This window comes from Microchirus variegatus (assembly GCF_963457635.1).
Source record: "Microchirus variegatus genome assembly, chromosome: 11".
Taxonomy (NCBI): Eukaryota; Metazoa; Chordata; class Actinopteri; order Pleuronectiformes; family Soleidae; genus Microchirus; species Microchirus variegatus.
This window is the reverse complement of record NC_139812.1, coordinates 12,122,274-12,137,454: the sequence shown is the minus strand read 5'-3', so window position 1 is coordinate 12,137,454 and position 15,181 is coordinate 12,122,274. Positions and strand designations below refer to the sequence as shown.

Genomic DNA, 15,181 nt, shown 5'->3' with positions numbered 1-15,181 from the left:
CGAAACAATCTCCATCACTAGGTTTTGTGTACCCGGTCTTGCTTTCCAGTCCAAGATGAAGTCAACTAAATTAATAAGCATTTGTTACACGTATCCATCAAACTGCACAGCGGCGGGAATAATGTGGTATATATACTCAAGCAAACAGAGGTTCAGTCCATTATTTATATTCTGATCACAAAGCCACAGGAGAGTGATTCTTAAATGTGCAATTCTTCCAAAAACACCATCACTGAAACACTGTTTATATCCCAAATGACTGTTGTATCGGACTACACACACACACACACACACTCACACACACAGTACCCTAATAAAAACCTGAATTGTTAAAGGAATGTGCACTGTGCCTTTCAGTCAATTCAACCCTCTCCACCCACCACCCTCTTTCCTCCACCATGATCTTGTTGCATTATTCATCTATCAAAGCTGTCATGCTTTGTGAGTAACCCTCTGTGAGTTGGTCCAACATCACAGATGCACCATGAGATGCAGACAGCTGATATAACAAGGGATTTAGCAGGATTATTGGGAGCCGAGGAAGGTGATACAGCTGTTTATGTGTTGATGCAACTGCTTGGAACACCACTTCACCACTTCACACCCCGAAAACGAGAACATGGCCATCACAGCAGCTGTGGATGTTGGTCAAACAGACTTTGCAACTTGTTACCTTGGGTCCTTTCCTTTAGGAAACCAAAATACAGGGACATTGTGTGTTTTATCAGTGATTTCACACGTGCTTCATTACAGAGCCTCATTACTTCAAACCATATTAAAAATATTTTGCTTACAGCAACTCAGTGAACAGGAATTCCTCTCAGTTTGATGTGGAACAGATTATGCAACAGGTCCAGTACTTGCCGAAGCCACCCAGCGCTAAACGGGTCATGGTTGCACTGTAAAACATTTCAGATGAGGCCAATAGGAGAATGATGTCACAAGTCCGTAAATAATGGTCCTTTTCTCGGGCACTGCAGAGACCAGGCGGGTGTGGTGACTGCATTAGTAAACGCGCAATCTCCGGCGCACATTCAACACTCAGCCACATAAAAAAAAAAAAAAAACACAGCTTGTCTGTAGCAGCTTCCCTGTCATGAGCACGACTGTACCTTTTACTTGTCTGACGTGCGTCGAAGTTCGAAAATCAATAATGCGCTGCCAGGTAAATTTGGCGAAAATCGCCGATTTCGGTTTATTGTGACAGCCACAGTGTTGTTGTCCAGTGACGGCGCGCCTCCCCAAGCCCGTGTGTGACAGAAACAAAACACATGCACAATGACAACCTGACATCTGCTCTCCATTTGACAGCAGCTTAGTATTCTCCACAGACACCCCACTCACACCCCGTGCCGCTTTCCCCCCCTCCGTGTACTCTTTCACATTTCTATGCGGCTTTTTTTTTTCTCTCTCTCTCTCTCTCTCTCGCTCCATGAGCCAGCTCATCTCCACACAAGGCAATTGAAGAGCGGCTGCGTTAAATATGCAGGTAAAAGCACCGACAATCTCAAGCACAACACTTTTTTTTTTTCCTCCATGCTCTACTGAGAACTGACCTCCCAGTTTAACGAATCCCACTCTTCGGTAAACATCCGGAGGATTTCTTTTCATCCCAGAGAAAAAAAAAGAAGCGGCGGACCAGGCGCAGCGGCTCTATGGAGCGACTGAGCGATGCGATGCCATTGCGCTTTTGCTGCGTTATCCTCACGAAATCAATTCGAACCGAGGAGCGTCGTCAGCTGTGGAAGGCATCTCCACGGCGTCGAGACCAAGTTGAGCGACAGAGAAGAGCGACGCGATGTCTCACAGTCCAACATTTTTCTTTTTTCTTTTTTTTTGCTCGTCAATGGTTGCATCCACTTAGCAAACCACTTGCGCTCAGAGGCAAATCGAGCTCCTGGCATAAGGCGCTCCTTCTCCTGAGCATCGCCTCTTATGCAGCTGCTGTGCTGCTGCTGCTGCTGCTGCTGCTGTTCGGGGAAGAAAAACGTGGCGATATACAACACACGCAACTTCTTATTTCCAGGATACAGGGGTGGAATTTAGCGTAGCGCATAGCCCACTCCAAAGCCAATAAATCCCTGCAGCACATCCGACAAGTCCCTTCCCCTCTGTTGAAGGGGCAACAATAAAGGAAGCTTTTAAAGGTCCCTGCATGAAGTGATTCTTAAAACACGTGACTCCTTTTATTCCATGGTGAGGGGGGGGGAAACGATGCAATTAATCCAAAAAAAAAAAAATATGCCCTTAACCGTGGTGACACTTTGAGTGTGTGTGTGTGTGTGTGAGGTGGTGGTAGTGGTGGGGGGTGTATGTGCTAAAATGAATGAATGACACTGGTACCAACACAGTAGACTACTCACCATTAGCACAGCAAAGTTATTGTGATGGGTGCAATGAATAGTGGTCGTGTTGCCCCCGGAGCCTGTTATGTGGCAGCCCTCTGCCCTCCAGCCACCGTGTCCATCGAGCAGGTCAAAATCCCAGTAGGCTGCGGTGGGGTCTACACCCAGCGCGAAGTGCCTGAGAGCAATAGTGACCGAGTGCACGGCGCTCCCGAGGCTGCACCCATCTGCAAGCAGAGACAGCGACACATCCAGTCAAGGTAAACCAAGTGGAAAAAAGTCTGCGAAGCGCTGTGGCCAAAGAGACATGCAAAACTCCTGTGTGCACATGAGCACAAGCACATCGCATCACAAGTGCGCACATGCAGACAGCACACGGGTGTCACGCTGACTGATGCGTGAAGTGATGTGGATCATCTCAACTTCACTCAATAAAACAGCATTCATTCATTCAAATGAACGAGCAAAGAGTTTTTTCTTGCAACATGCACAGTTTGCAGTGACGCTCGTCTGATAACATGTTGCGCATCACAAATTGTGTGTGTGTGTGTGCGTGCGTGCGTGCGTGCTGGCATGTTGTCGGCAGCAGTGAACAGCGTTGACATCACACACGCATGATAATAAAAAAAAAATGGATTTCCTCTTACCTAATTTGGTGAAAGCAACTGGTGTTGAAACGCTCCTGCGCTTCCCATCGTCTGCGAGATTTGACGAATTCCCCGTGCAGGGAAAGAGTTTCCCATTGCGAAACACAATGAACTGCAGCTTGCAAGTGGAGTTATCAACAGATTGCAACGCAGAGGAGGGGAGAGGCGTACCAGCCAGCGGTAAATGGATTGAGGCGACTGCCACCGAGTTCTGCGGATGGAACAACAAAAAAAAAACACAGGGAAATAATATCTAATAATATATCCGAGAGGGTTAAAAAGAAGAAGAAGAAAGAAAACAAAGTCCTGTAGAAAAGCCTGCCAAATTGCTCTCCAGGAGGGGAGGCGACCATACACAGACCACAAGTGACCAAGGGAATGAGAATCACGTTTGAAGCGCTCTAGTGCGCCTATTTGGTCAGGCTCCCTGCCGCAGAGGTGGAAATGGTTCTTACCATTTCAGGTTGAGGGCACATCAACACTGCAGCTTGATTTAAAGAGACAACCAGTCTGACTTTATCTTCTTTTCAACGCCTATAAACTCCACAGAACCTCAGTTTAAAAAAAAAGAATTAAAAAAAAAAGAAAAAGAATGAGACATCCCCTGAAATGATGTGAGTAAATAGAGGGAATTAAGAGCATCATTTTGAATCTAAATTGTTGTTGTTTTTAATTGCTGTCACTGCAAACAAAAGCCCAACAGCAACATGTGCAGCCACACAAAAAAAAGCTAAATACATTTTTTACATGCTGAACATATAAGCATTCAATGTGTGCAGCCCTGTCCCACAACAACTCGTTGCTATAGGGATGCAGGAACCAACACCACTGGAGGACACATGGATATTGCTCAAGGGTGGGTGGACCCACTGCTCCAACAGGACAGGCAGCACTCAGCGTGGCCAAAAGATCAAGTTTAATCATCAAAATGCTCCCAGAGTGACAGCGTCAGCAGCACATAAGACCAACATGTGTGGCCACTCTCCCAACTCCATACATCCTATCATCTTTTTTTTTCTGTGCAGGCTTTTATGTGTTCATGGAAATACACACTAACCAAACACTCAGAGAAGAGCTCAGTGTCCTTCGTCACCATATGAAACACAACACAGACTTGCGGAGGACATAATTCAAATATTAACTTAGATTACTGGCACATTTCTTACATCAAGAGCAGCTTTCTTGGAAGAAGGAAACACACTGAGGGTGCAGACGGGGACGCTGGCCACGTTACATATATTCATAACAAAACACAAGGACGGTGTAAAGCGGGGGAGGCGGCTAACTCTCCAGACGGAGTCAATTCTCTTCTGCTTTCACTCACGTCACCCTCTCTCGTGTGAGAAGATCAGCACTTTTAACCCAAAGGGGAGGGAACCTTCCTGCCCAAGATGAATGTGGATGCCCATAAAGTGCCCTTACAGTTAATGAGGAGCTGCTTAGTCAGACATTCGGCACAATCGATATCCAGGAGGAAAAATGGCCAAATTTCTTCATCAAGTCAAACAAGAGCTTATTTGTCTATATTTGTGTAGCGTGTGAAGCGAGGTTTGTTTTGACGCTCCTGGCCGTTACAATTAACTCTATTGGTGGCAGACGGCGTGTCTAAATACATTTCCTTTGCATTGCGTATGCTGTATGAGTGGAGCAGGAAGTGGTTCCATAGCAAAGGGTTTGTTGGCTATTAGTTTCTGTATTGACTCACTCTTGAAAAGCTATCGATTGTGATCCTGTAGTGGATGTTGGATGCGAATGGCGGGGAAGCCATGCATTGAAATTTATGTTGCATCGTTTCCTCTCCCCTGAGCAGCTTAAGCTCGGCGGTTCGTCTCCAAAATGTCCTGTGGGATACAGACATCAAGGAGGTAGAGGGAGGGTGGAGTTGTGCCTCGGTGCCAGTTGAGAGTTTTCTAAGGGTCCCGCCGCACACGGCAAGCGTGGATGGCAGGTGACCTCCATTCCCCCCCGAGGATACGTTTTCAAAGCGTACATCTCACAGAAAAGAAATCTTATCTCATACACTTATTTTTTTTCATCTCTTTCTACATCTTTTATCCTCTTTTATGTGGCGCATCAAAGGGATTTACAGCCCAGAGGGTGCGCTATGAGCCATGTTGTGTACAATGTCCCTTTATAAGCTATAATCTGTGTTCCTCTTGAGCAGAACTACATAGCTACATTTCCACCCCCCCCAACCCCAACGGGGACCTAACACTTCAGAGTTGATTTAGCTGGATGTACCTCAGCTGTCTGACTACCTTCAAGCCCCTCCCTTGCTAACAGGGCAGCATGCTGTAGCCTTAGTAACCATAATCACACACTCCCCCTCTGTCTCTCCGAGTGATCGTTCCTCCTCATCCCTTCCTTTCTCTCCTCACTTCTTCCTTTCCTCGCAGAGGGCATCCGGGTGAATGTCAGCCATCACCTCCTATTTCAGGCCGTTCCCTCTTGTCCACCTTCCTGTCTCTGTCCTTTCTCCACCTGCTCCTTGATTCTCGATTCACAGCTCCGCTCAACAGAACAGGCACAACTGCCTGCAGGGCAAAAACACAACAGCAGTCTTTGACCCTGGGCAAAACATGGATTTCACAGGTGGAGCGGTGGTTACTGCTAAAGCTGAGAAGACAATGAGGTACAAAACAATATTAATAGAGCCAATAATTGTTTTCTATTGTAAAATCATCCACAATTCAGAAAGACGTATCTGCAGTAGAGGTGAATTTATTTATTCGCACCGCGGCAACAACAGGCAGAACTATGAATGAGATGAGTTTAGCTCAGAGGGCATCTTCATGAGCTCAGCCCCATTTGAGGGGGAACTGCTGACAAACATGATGAAAGATTTGCATACATATTATTCTGTGCTGTACTGTCAGCGCAGACATGGTCAAAGACACAATGACCATGACAAATAGGTGGGCGGTTTTTACTCGTGATGTTTCGGAGTCTGAAAATAAGTTTGTTTGTTCAAGAGTAACATTAGGCGAGCCTCCATACACAGCTGCTACTGTGTGAAATCATTATATTAACAAAAGGAAATAACAATTCGCACAAAAAGCTAAGAGAGCCACGGCTGCAGCATAAAAGGCATTTTCTCTGTGTTGTTAGCATTACTTATCAAGAGAAATTAAACGCCGTCCAACACGGTTGCCATGCCAACAAGAGTCTGCTTCCTCCAGACAGGTTGTGTTTGGGTGGGGTTGGTGGGTCTGAAGCAGATTTGAAGCAGAAAATCAGGCTGTTTGGAGAGGCAGAGCTGTTCTTCAGCTGTCAGACACAGTCTCCTCAGTCAGCTGACTCACACTGTCACATCACAGGGTTGTGCCTTCTCAAAAAAAAAAAAAAAACATTCAAGAGGCTGCAGCAGATGGACAGCATTGTTTGATTAAAAAGGCACCGTGGATTAGAAATTAATGAATTCATTGTGTTGTAAAAGCATAAAATATTCGCTGCAGGGTGATTGACAATGAGCCAGCAGGAGCTCAGTCTCTGAGACCGCACAGATCGCAGAAGGGAAAACTCACAGATTCTGAACATCCATAAATCCAAATACAGTAAAATCAGTAATAACCAGCCCTGTCCATATCCAGAAATGTATCAGATGAATGTGTCTCATCACTCGCCTGATGCCACATCAATCTAACCAACATTGTTAGATTAAAGCAAAGGTAATTCTTATGACTCAGTACAGGACAGCTCCAAAAAAGGATGTATTTTCATGCAGCTCTGTTATCGTGATAAGAAACAACTTGGAATAAAAAACGGAGGGGAAAAAAGGTTTTTTGTTTCCTCTGACTCATCTCCCATTCATTATTAACAGCTCAGTTCACCCAAATCAAAAGGGAACACATTCAAACGTATACTGTACCACTGCATCAAACTATGCAGAGTTTCTATTTCTGTGCTACCTGTGAACTTCTGAGATTCTCCCACTGTAGTAATTCTTGGATATGTGAATTCATCAACAGCGAATGACACAGTTTATGCGAGGCATACTTATTCAAGTAAAAATGTTCGCATATCTGTGACAGGTGACTTACTAAGGGGGTATAAGAAACAGGGGAGTCGCAGCCTGGGTGAATCCAGACAAATCTGCCAGCGATTTGCTTTTGGTCTGCAGCCACGTCTGGTGAGAACCACTTTTTTTGGGCCAACTTTTCCCCCCCGCTTGTGCACCAGAGGCGGGCTTAACAAAATGCCAAATATGAAGCATTGTCTAGCAGCTTTTATGTATACGTCCAACATGGCGGGCCACCGACGAGCAGCTGTCTTTTAATTCCACTGTTTTAATTCCCGTTTCAGCGACTCATACTCAATCCCACATGAGATTAATTTGCAGCGAGGCTAGTGGAGTTAGGGAACTAAACCAGTAGATTAGACAAACATCTTGGCAACAGTCAATACAAGGGACAATGCTCGTATAGTGGTGATTACAACAGAATATATGTGTAGAGCTTTCTCTCAATGTTGATTTTTCAGTTTTAACTGTTGCCAAAAACGTTACATGGGAGTTCATTTAAGTTTGTCCGGACATTCCTTGCTTCTTGGTACTAAAATGTGACATCGGAGGAATATTTTGATTATTATTATTATTTTTTTTTAATAATAACAAGCCTTCTATTGTTTAGCTGTTCCGACAAGGTAAGGGGAATGTAATCGTCTTGTATCAAAGCCATATGTGAAGAGTTAATGTCAGTCATAAGATTTTATAATTGCACAGGTTTATATAGTTATATATAATAATTGTACTCGGGATTTCATCTTTTAATAGAACCAATGAAGTACTGTATTGTACCATAGTCAGTGCTGTGCAGTATATTCCACACTAAATTTGAATCTCATTCTTACAGTCAAATCGCATGCTTTTTCAGTCCCCATGTTAAATCTCAGTAAGCTACCTTAAGCTACCTATTGATGTGGCATTGTGGTTTAAGTGGTACCTTGAGAAAATTTAACATTAGATGAAGGTTTAAATTAAATAGTGATATTTTCAATATAAGCGTTGTTATTCATCTTTGAGATTCAGAAACTGATACTTAAAGCAAATGCTTTTGCCGCATGCTCTACGTGCTCCAGGGTCACTGACCCACCGTTTTCAATGGTTAGACAAACAAAGGACTCCTGATGTTTTCTGATGCACTTGGTGCAGAGTGCATCGGAAAACTAAGGTACGTACAATCAGGATGTCACTCTTCATTTGTGTTTAAAATGTGAAATGCACTCTCTGGCATGGTTCGTCCATTCTGACTGCGAAAGAAACACAATGGCGCAAGATGGCAGCCTCCGTAAAGCAAGGCCTAAAGTAAAAAATAACATTTCATGTAAAAGGTTTATTCCAAGGCTATGAAAACCAAAGTATTTTCAAAGTGATTATGTTCCTCTCCTCAAGCAATATTGTGGTTCTTTTGGAGTCCATTTCAGGTCATGCTTTACTATCACAATGTTTTCTCACCCAAGCTCACATTTCTTATGTTTGATTGAGCTGCAGGGCAGGAAGACAGAATTAATGGCCAGTCATTTGGTGCAGCAGTAAAGTGGCAGTGTTAGCAGTGCCCGGGAGGTGATACACACAGTCAGAAGCACACGGTCCTATTCTATCTATTTGGACTGGCTTAACGGATAAACATGAGTTCCTCCTTAAATTTAGCAAATATGTGGGATTTCTGAAAAAGTGACACAGTCAAGGTCCTGTTGAGCCACTAATTCATCGATAGATTTCTCATCTCTGTTGCACCTGTCAGATGGTTAGACGTTTCAGACGTGCAGGAATAACTGCACTGATACCTTTGCTCAGTCGCTCGTGCCAAAGTTAGAACCCGAGCCTTAACTAAAAAAGTGAGTATTCAACTTGAACAACGTGATTAAAGTAGATCCCCATTTGAAGACAGAGTGGGCAGAACAATTGTAGTCTCGTTGGCTCTTTTCAGATTGCAATTTGAGATTTGGCTCAGAGGTGAAATGAATGTGAACTGGTAAGTGTGCGTGCGTGTGTGTGTGTGTGCTTCGCAGATTGAATCGTTCTATTACATTTCAGTTGCAATTTGATTTTCTGCGTGTGACGCTTATGACAATCTCTCAGTTTTGGCTAGCCAAAGACTAAGTATTGATCCCAAAAATGTATGCCATCAAACAAGTTGTAATTTGAGGGGAAACGAACTGAATGCAACACATTAATTGTAATGTCAGATTTATACCGTAGAGTCAAACCCTTACAGTTGGCCTTCATTCTGTGATGAATTCAAAATCATCACACACATGCAGACAATCAGAGGGATCCGAGATGTGTATCTTGTGTCATTTACATGATGCATGGTGGGTATTAAAGGTCCCATGTTATGCAAAAATAAACTTTTTAATCATTTTAATACTTATATTTGGGACTCTGGAGTGTGAAAAAAGATGACTCACTCATGTTTTTGTGGTCCTCCTCAGTCTAAGTACAGGAGATAAAACACGCGCAATGTTGACTTCCGCGCTCACTGGGACGTTGGCTCCACAGTGCAGCACAGAGTCCTACACAAATTTCCAGCCTCAGAGGATTTATCTGTCCAGTGGTTAAATGTTATATATGACGGCTGCTGTTAGCTCCCAGTAGCCTCTGTGGCTGATGTCATTTCCTGTCCCTTTTGTTTTACTTTTTTTTTTTTTTTTTTTTAAGAGATACTACTAAACAGAGCGTTCTGAACAGGGCTGTTTTGGCAGGGTGATTGAACTGCTGTGGAGCATCATCCTTATGGTATTTTGACCAAAGCATGTCACAGCCATGTTCATTAGTACACCAGGGAGCTAGGTTAACTTGGAGAAATAAGGTATAATATGGGATCTTTACTAGTAGATAGTAACAACTGTGGAAGTTTGTTGGTCCATCGTCCTTGCTTACATTTATGATTCACTGCCAAGTAGGCATAGTGTTGTCCAGGAGTCTCCATGGTAACCTTACTTGTATGTATGACTTTACAATAATTCCTACCACAGTTGCAGGGAAAGGGGGAGAAGTAAAGGCACTTTTAATGCTATTAGTGCCTTTACATGAATATGCACGCTTGTGGTGAAACAGGTTTACAGCATGCTACAGTGGCAGACCATGACCACTCGTCTCCAGCAAAGATCAAACTTAAAAGATGACTTTAAAGATGACAAAACCAGATGTAAATAAACGATTGCTTTTATCTGATCAACCCGTAAGAAAAGTGTCTGCGAGTACAGTGAAGCAAGGCGGTCTGAAAGCTGCTAATTAATGATGATTTACCAAAAGGCAGCAGCCCGTTTGGGTTTCTCCAACACAGTCGTGTTGAGCTTTTATTCATCTCTCCCACTGCACCTACTCACACCTGCTGTTGCGTAAATGAATGCGAGATGCGTGCGGGGTCCACGGGTCGTTGCAGTCTGCGCACCAAAGACAAATCACAGGGAGGAGAAAGAACAATGCGCTGGAGATGAATCATCTCCACGCACGCAGCTTAATGGGGCTTCTACAGTCCCATCACTACAGTTGATGATGCAACAACACAAATGCCTCCGTCCTCCAGGACAAACACGACAAACACGACGTCTATTGCACATTAAACACCAATTAGGCTGTTTAAAAATTCAAGAGAAGGTATTGTCGAGATTGTCTTAAATACCCTGCTCTCTCATTTTTACTTCTCCACAACGTCCTTGAGCATTGGCAGGGCAAATCTAGCAGATCTGGGAAGCAAATTAAAGCACAGAAAAAGAGAAGCAGAGTGCTCTATATTTATGGACTCCTTTTACCATATTAATCCCTTTCCATTAATCCTTCAACTGCACCAAATAAAACTGTAATGGCTTTGGTGGTCATCTTTATCTCATAGGGCAGACGATGAACTCACTGGCAAAAGTGACAAACTCATTCCCAGGCTACACACGGCTGTTTATTATGCGCTTATATAGGTTGTTTTTGTGTGTCTTATATTATTGCATAACATTGGCTTTATTGAAATTCTAGCCCGAGTATGTTGAAAGTCAATAAAAAAATGTGTGCCTTTACATACTAATCATTGCTGTAGATTCACTTGTAATTACGAAGTAATAACTGAATTTGTAACTTGCTTCTTTGCAGAGGAGAGTAACTGCAAAACGTCACAGAATCAAAACTTTTCCTCCATGAGTGAGCAAGCCATTTAAGTTGTGTTTCCATCATGGTACAGTTCGGTTTGGTACAGTATGGTACGCTTTGGAATGGTAAAGCAGAAGCCCTTGGCCGGGTGTGGACAATTGTACGCAACAAACAACAACACCATCGATAGAGACACAACAGACAACAAAGGAGGACATCCAGCAGCTCGTTTTTTGTGGCCATTTGTCTCAACAAGACGTCAAGCTTTGTATGAGAACAGACTGCGGGCAGGGGAGCGAGACGCTTTTATGTCACCAAATCAGCTGGCTGACTGTCATGGGTCTAGCTCAGACCATATCGTACCATTACTCTGGTAGCCAGACAGAAGGTTACAGAAAAAATGAAACTGTTGGGGCCGGATATTTTGGTACCATTCCTAATGGAAACGCAAACAAATATGTACCACACTGTAGAGAACCAAACAGTTCTACCCAGTGGGAACACGCCAAGAGAGTAACCTTTGAATGAACACTTATATAAATATTATATATAAATATTTTAGATATTTTGAGTATTTTAACTAATCTGATATAATACACCATTCTGGTAGTTCCAGCTTCATACTGGTACACAAAAGATTGACTTTAATCAATGTTTCCCTGTCATTTGAATGCTTTAGATGTTTCTTTTTTCACTTGTGTGTATGTATAGTGTGCATCTTTTGATGTTTGTCCATAGCTGCTGTTTGGTATTCTACACAAGCTCCCCACTCATGGATATGTTGAAGAATCCAAGACACTTCACTGCTAGCAAAGCGTAGGATTGAGATTTAATGGAGCGCTCTTGTGCCTCAAAAGCACACCCCTTTAATCGATCTATTGAAGCTTTACCATAGTCAGCTCGCTCCAGCTGTTCAGCTACCCCCATCCCACTCCATATTTTGATCAATGAAGGTCCCATCCATAGTTAAACCCCCACAACCCCCACAGCTACAGTGGGGCCAGAACCAATTGACTCACATGTCGTGAAAGAGAGAAGAGAAGGAAGCTTGTATTCCACAATCAGGGCCATCAGTTCAATGTGAACAATAGGGCAGGCGGCAATGATGGTGATGGTCACGATGGGAATCTCAGTTCTCTTAATAAGATGAAGAAAAAAACGAGAAAAAGATAATGATCAGAGCTTATGTTGAGCAAAGGCAATCCCTTGAGATGCACACTTGATTCGTCAGCCAATCTGTTAAACAGGGGTAATAAGCCGGTGTCAATCCACTGCCTGTTCAGCACAGTAGCAGTACACTGTTGCCTTGAGCCATACGGTAATAAAAGTGGAGTGAATGAGTAACATGCGCACGTGATTCGGAAATGTTTTTTTGAAGGGGTGCAGTATGTAAAAGTCAGTTTTCAGATGGGCAGTAACTATGTATCATCGGTAGGACGTCACAAAAGCAGCCTACAGGTTAATCACACAATGCATTTACTTAAAATATTCTGCTTGGAACAATATTTTCCTGATGTTGCTTTACAGTATTGTTCAAACTCAATTTAAATATGTAAATCGATCTGATGCTACTGTCATTTCTGTGTGCTAAAGTTAGAGATTGTAATTATTTAGAATATTTATTTAAATAGGTAAAGTAAATGAATCAAAATGTAATATTACACAGGTGTTATTCATCTTAAGAGGATGGAACAATTCTGCAAATTTATGTTGTTTATTTTGTCTTTCTTCGAATTACTGAAAATGTAAACTGCAAAAACTCACATTTTTATGAAGAGCTGGAAAGAGAAATAACTCTGACTCATAGCTTTTCCTGCGGTGTTCTCTTCTTTTACATAGTCATCCATTGCATATTACTGAAATGAGGGGGGGACACATAATTTGGATGGGGGAGAGCCAACTCGGGCTAAACCAACAGCAGCTCATGCTCATCCATCTACTGACTGAGCGCCCACTTGGCCCAGATTAGCATCAGACAAGAGGGCAAACTTCAAAGATTCTGTCTCAAAAAGTGATTAGCTGGGAGCCAGCCATGTTACCCAACAGGGACTTATTAGCCACCCCACTTAGTGTACACATTGACCACAGAGAGACAGGGACCGATAGAGGGAGAGGAGTCATTCATCAGAGATTTGTTTCCACCGTGATTAGGAAACAAGCAAAGTCATGGCGTTAACAACCAGTTGACCTTTGTCTCATTTCCCCCTTTTAGCATGTGCTTCACGATTCAACAATCATCCTTGATCCAAGCCTTAGAGAATCTAAAAAGACAGAATAATCTGAAGTGATTCCTTTTTATCGATATGTGAGCCAGTTGGTCCATGTAATGGATGATTGACCTCTTCCGTTTAGTTTAGAGGTTTGGGTCTATTTCACTGAGGCGCACCTTACATTCTTCAAAAACTGAACTGCGTGCACCCCCATTACTGACATATCGATAGCACTTGATTTCTTTGAAGATATCATTCAGGAACAATTTGATTTGCGCCCATTAGGTCTTATTAACTTCTTATAAACTCCGTTTACTTGAATAGCAAAATAAAATGTTCCTCCCAGTAATGCTTCTGATATAAGACTGACATTTACAAAGTACTTAATGAGTAAATATGGTGCGTTAATTAGTAGTGATGCTGATATACAATTAACTTGCTTAGGGTATGATTTCAGCAACGCTGCTATTCGGCGAAACGGCGATAAAGTCAGATGGAGGCTTAATCAGCATTGTGTGAACTAATTTGAATGTTTATATTTGAAAGTTACCCTGTGAAGTAGCCGATAAATGCTTTTAAAAGTCAGTCAAATGGAGAAAAGTAATGTCGATATGAGACTTAATTTCAGATCGATCGAATTATTACAATGTTGGAGCAAAACTAATTCAACCCCACATAAATACGTCTTTTAAGGAGCTGATTACATAAAACTGTTACCAGCTTAAATAAATGAGCGGTTCCAGCAGAGGTAATCTCCTTTACTTTCATTGGAAATGTGAAAGAGAGTACCGTTATTATACTGCGAGTGTAAAGGCTTTTTGTTAACCAGCTTTTCTCTGTAATTGTTATTAGTTACAGGCAAGGCTGTAATTCCCACTGGGGATGTGGGATAAATGTCACCTAACTTTTCAATATTCAATATTTGTCTCTTTTACTTTTAGCCAATTTTCTCTTATAGTCTCTCTCTCACACACACACACACACACCATAGTGAAAGATGGGTGATGCACTGAACGGATAAAATGTTTGATTTCTAAGTGGCCTTCACTTATCACAATCCCTGAGATGGACAAGCAGGTGTCAGTGGGAACGCAAGGGTACTGAAAGTGTATAGATACAACTCAGAGCCACCCCCAAAAAACCTTATCTGTTAATATTCTCTTAGCACTAGGAGAGAGCAGTGTTCAAAAGACGTAATTACATATTTATCCATCAAAAATAATGAAAGGACAGTGTTTACCAATTTACACATTCATACACTGCACCTACGTGCAAATTACTCACATTGATCAGGGGCAATCGGAGATTCATCGTCTTACCCAAGGGCACAGTGATTGGACTCCAGAAGGCAGGGATCAAACCACCAACCTTCTGCTTGGCAGACTACGCTCTCTACCTCGAGAAAGTCATACATCATTTATATCTTAATTATACTACCCAATAACCATGTTTCCAGGCTCTTTTTTGACCCATTCACTTTTGTGTTGAATTGATTTAATTGTAAAAGCATAAAACTGCAGTTGAGGCCCATTAATCTGATTTTGACATAATATACACAAAAGTCATACAATGTAGAACAGGTTTTATATGTTTTTTTTTTTTGGTTTTCTTATTAAAGCAGAAGACCTTTGAAGCTCTGAAATCGCATTCATGATTGATTCTTGATCGATTCGATTAACCGAAGAGGGGAGGAGAAAATACATTTTTATGCACCATCAGTTTACCGCTCACACATACTCTATACATAAACAACAAAAGTGTAGGCAGACTTGCCAGTGAGACAATGAGGAAACAGCTCAATAAGGCCACAGTGGTGACTGAGACACATCTCCCTCGAACATGTGGCTCGAAAAAACCTGCAGCCTCCAGGGGGATTTGAATGAGAATGGATGCTCGACA

The 15,181-nt window shown here is 42.5% G+C and overlaps 1 protein-coding gene across 1 annotated transcript in view; it reads right to left on the bottom strand.

Annotated features, from left to right (window-relative positions):
- The window catches only part of adgra1b (adhesion G protein-coupled receptor A1b), a gene marked incomplete at both ends in the record, with an annotated part of 147,302 nt that overhangs the window by 39,323 nt on the left and 92,798 nt on the right, over window positions 1-15,181 (bottom strand). The window contains 2 exons of the mRNA XM_083898137.1: window positions 2,364-2,572; window positions 2,993-3,203. Of these exons, the coding sequence (XP_083754263.1) occupies window positions 2,364-2,572; window positions 2,993-3,203 (420 nt within the window). The remainder of the gene's footprint in view (window positions 1-2,363; window positions 2,573-2,992; window positions 3,204-15,181) is intronic.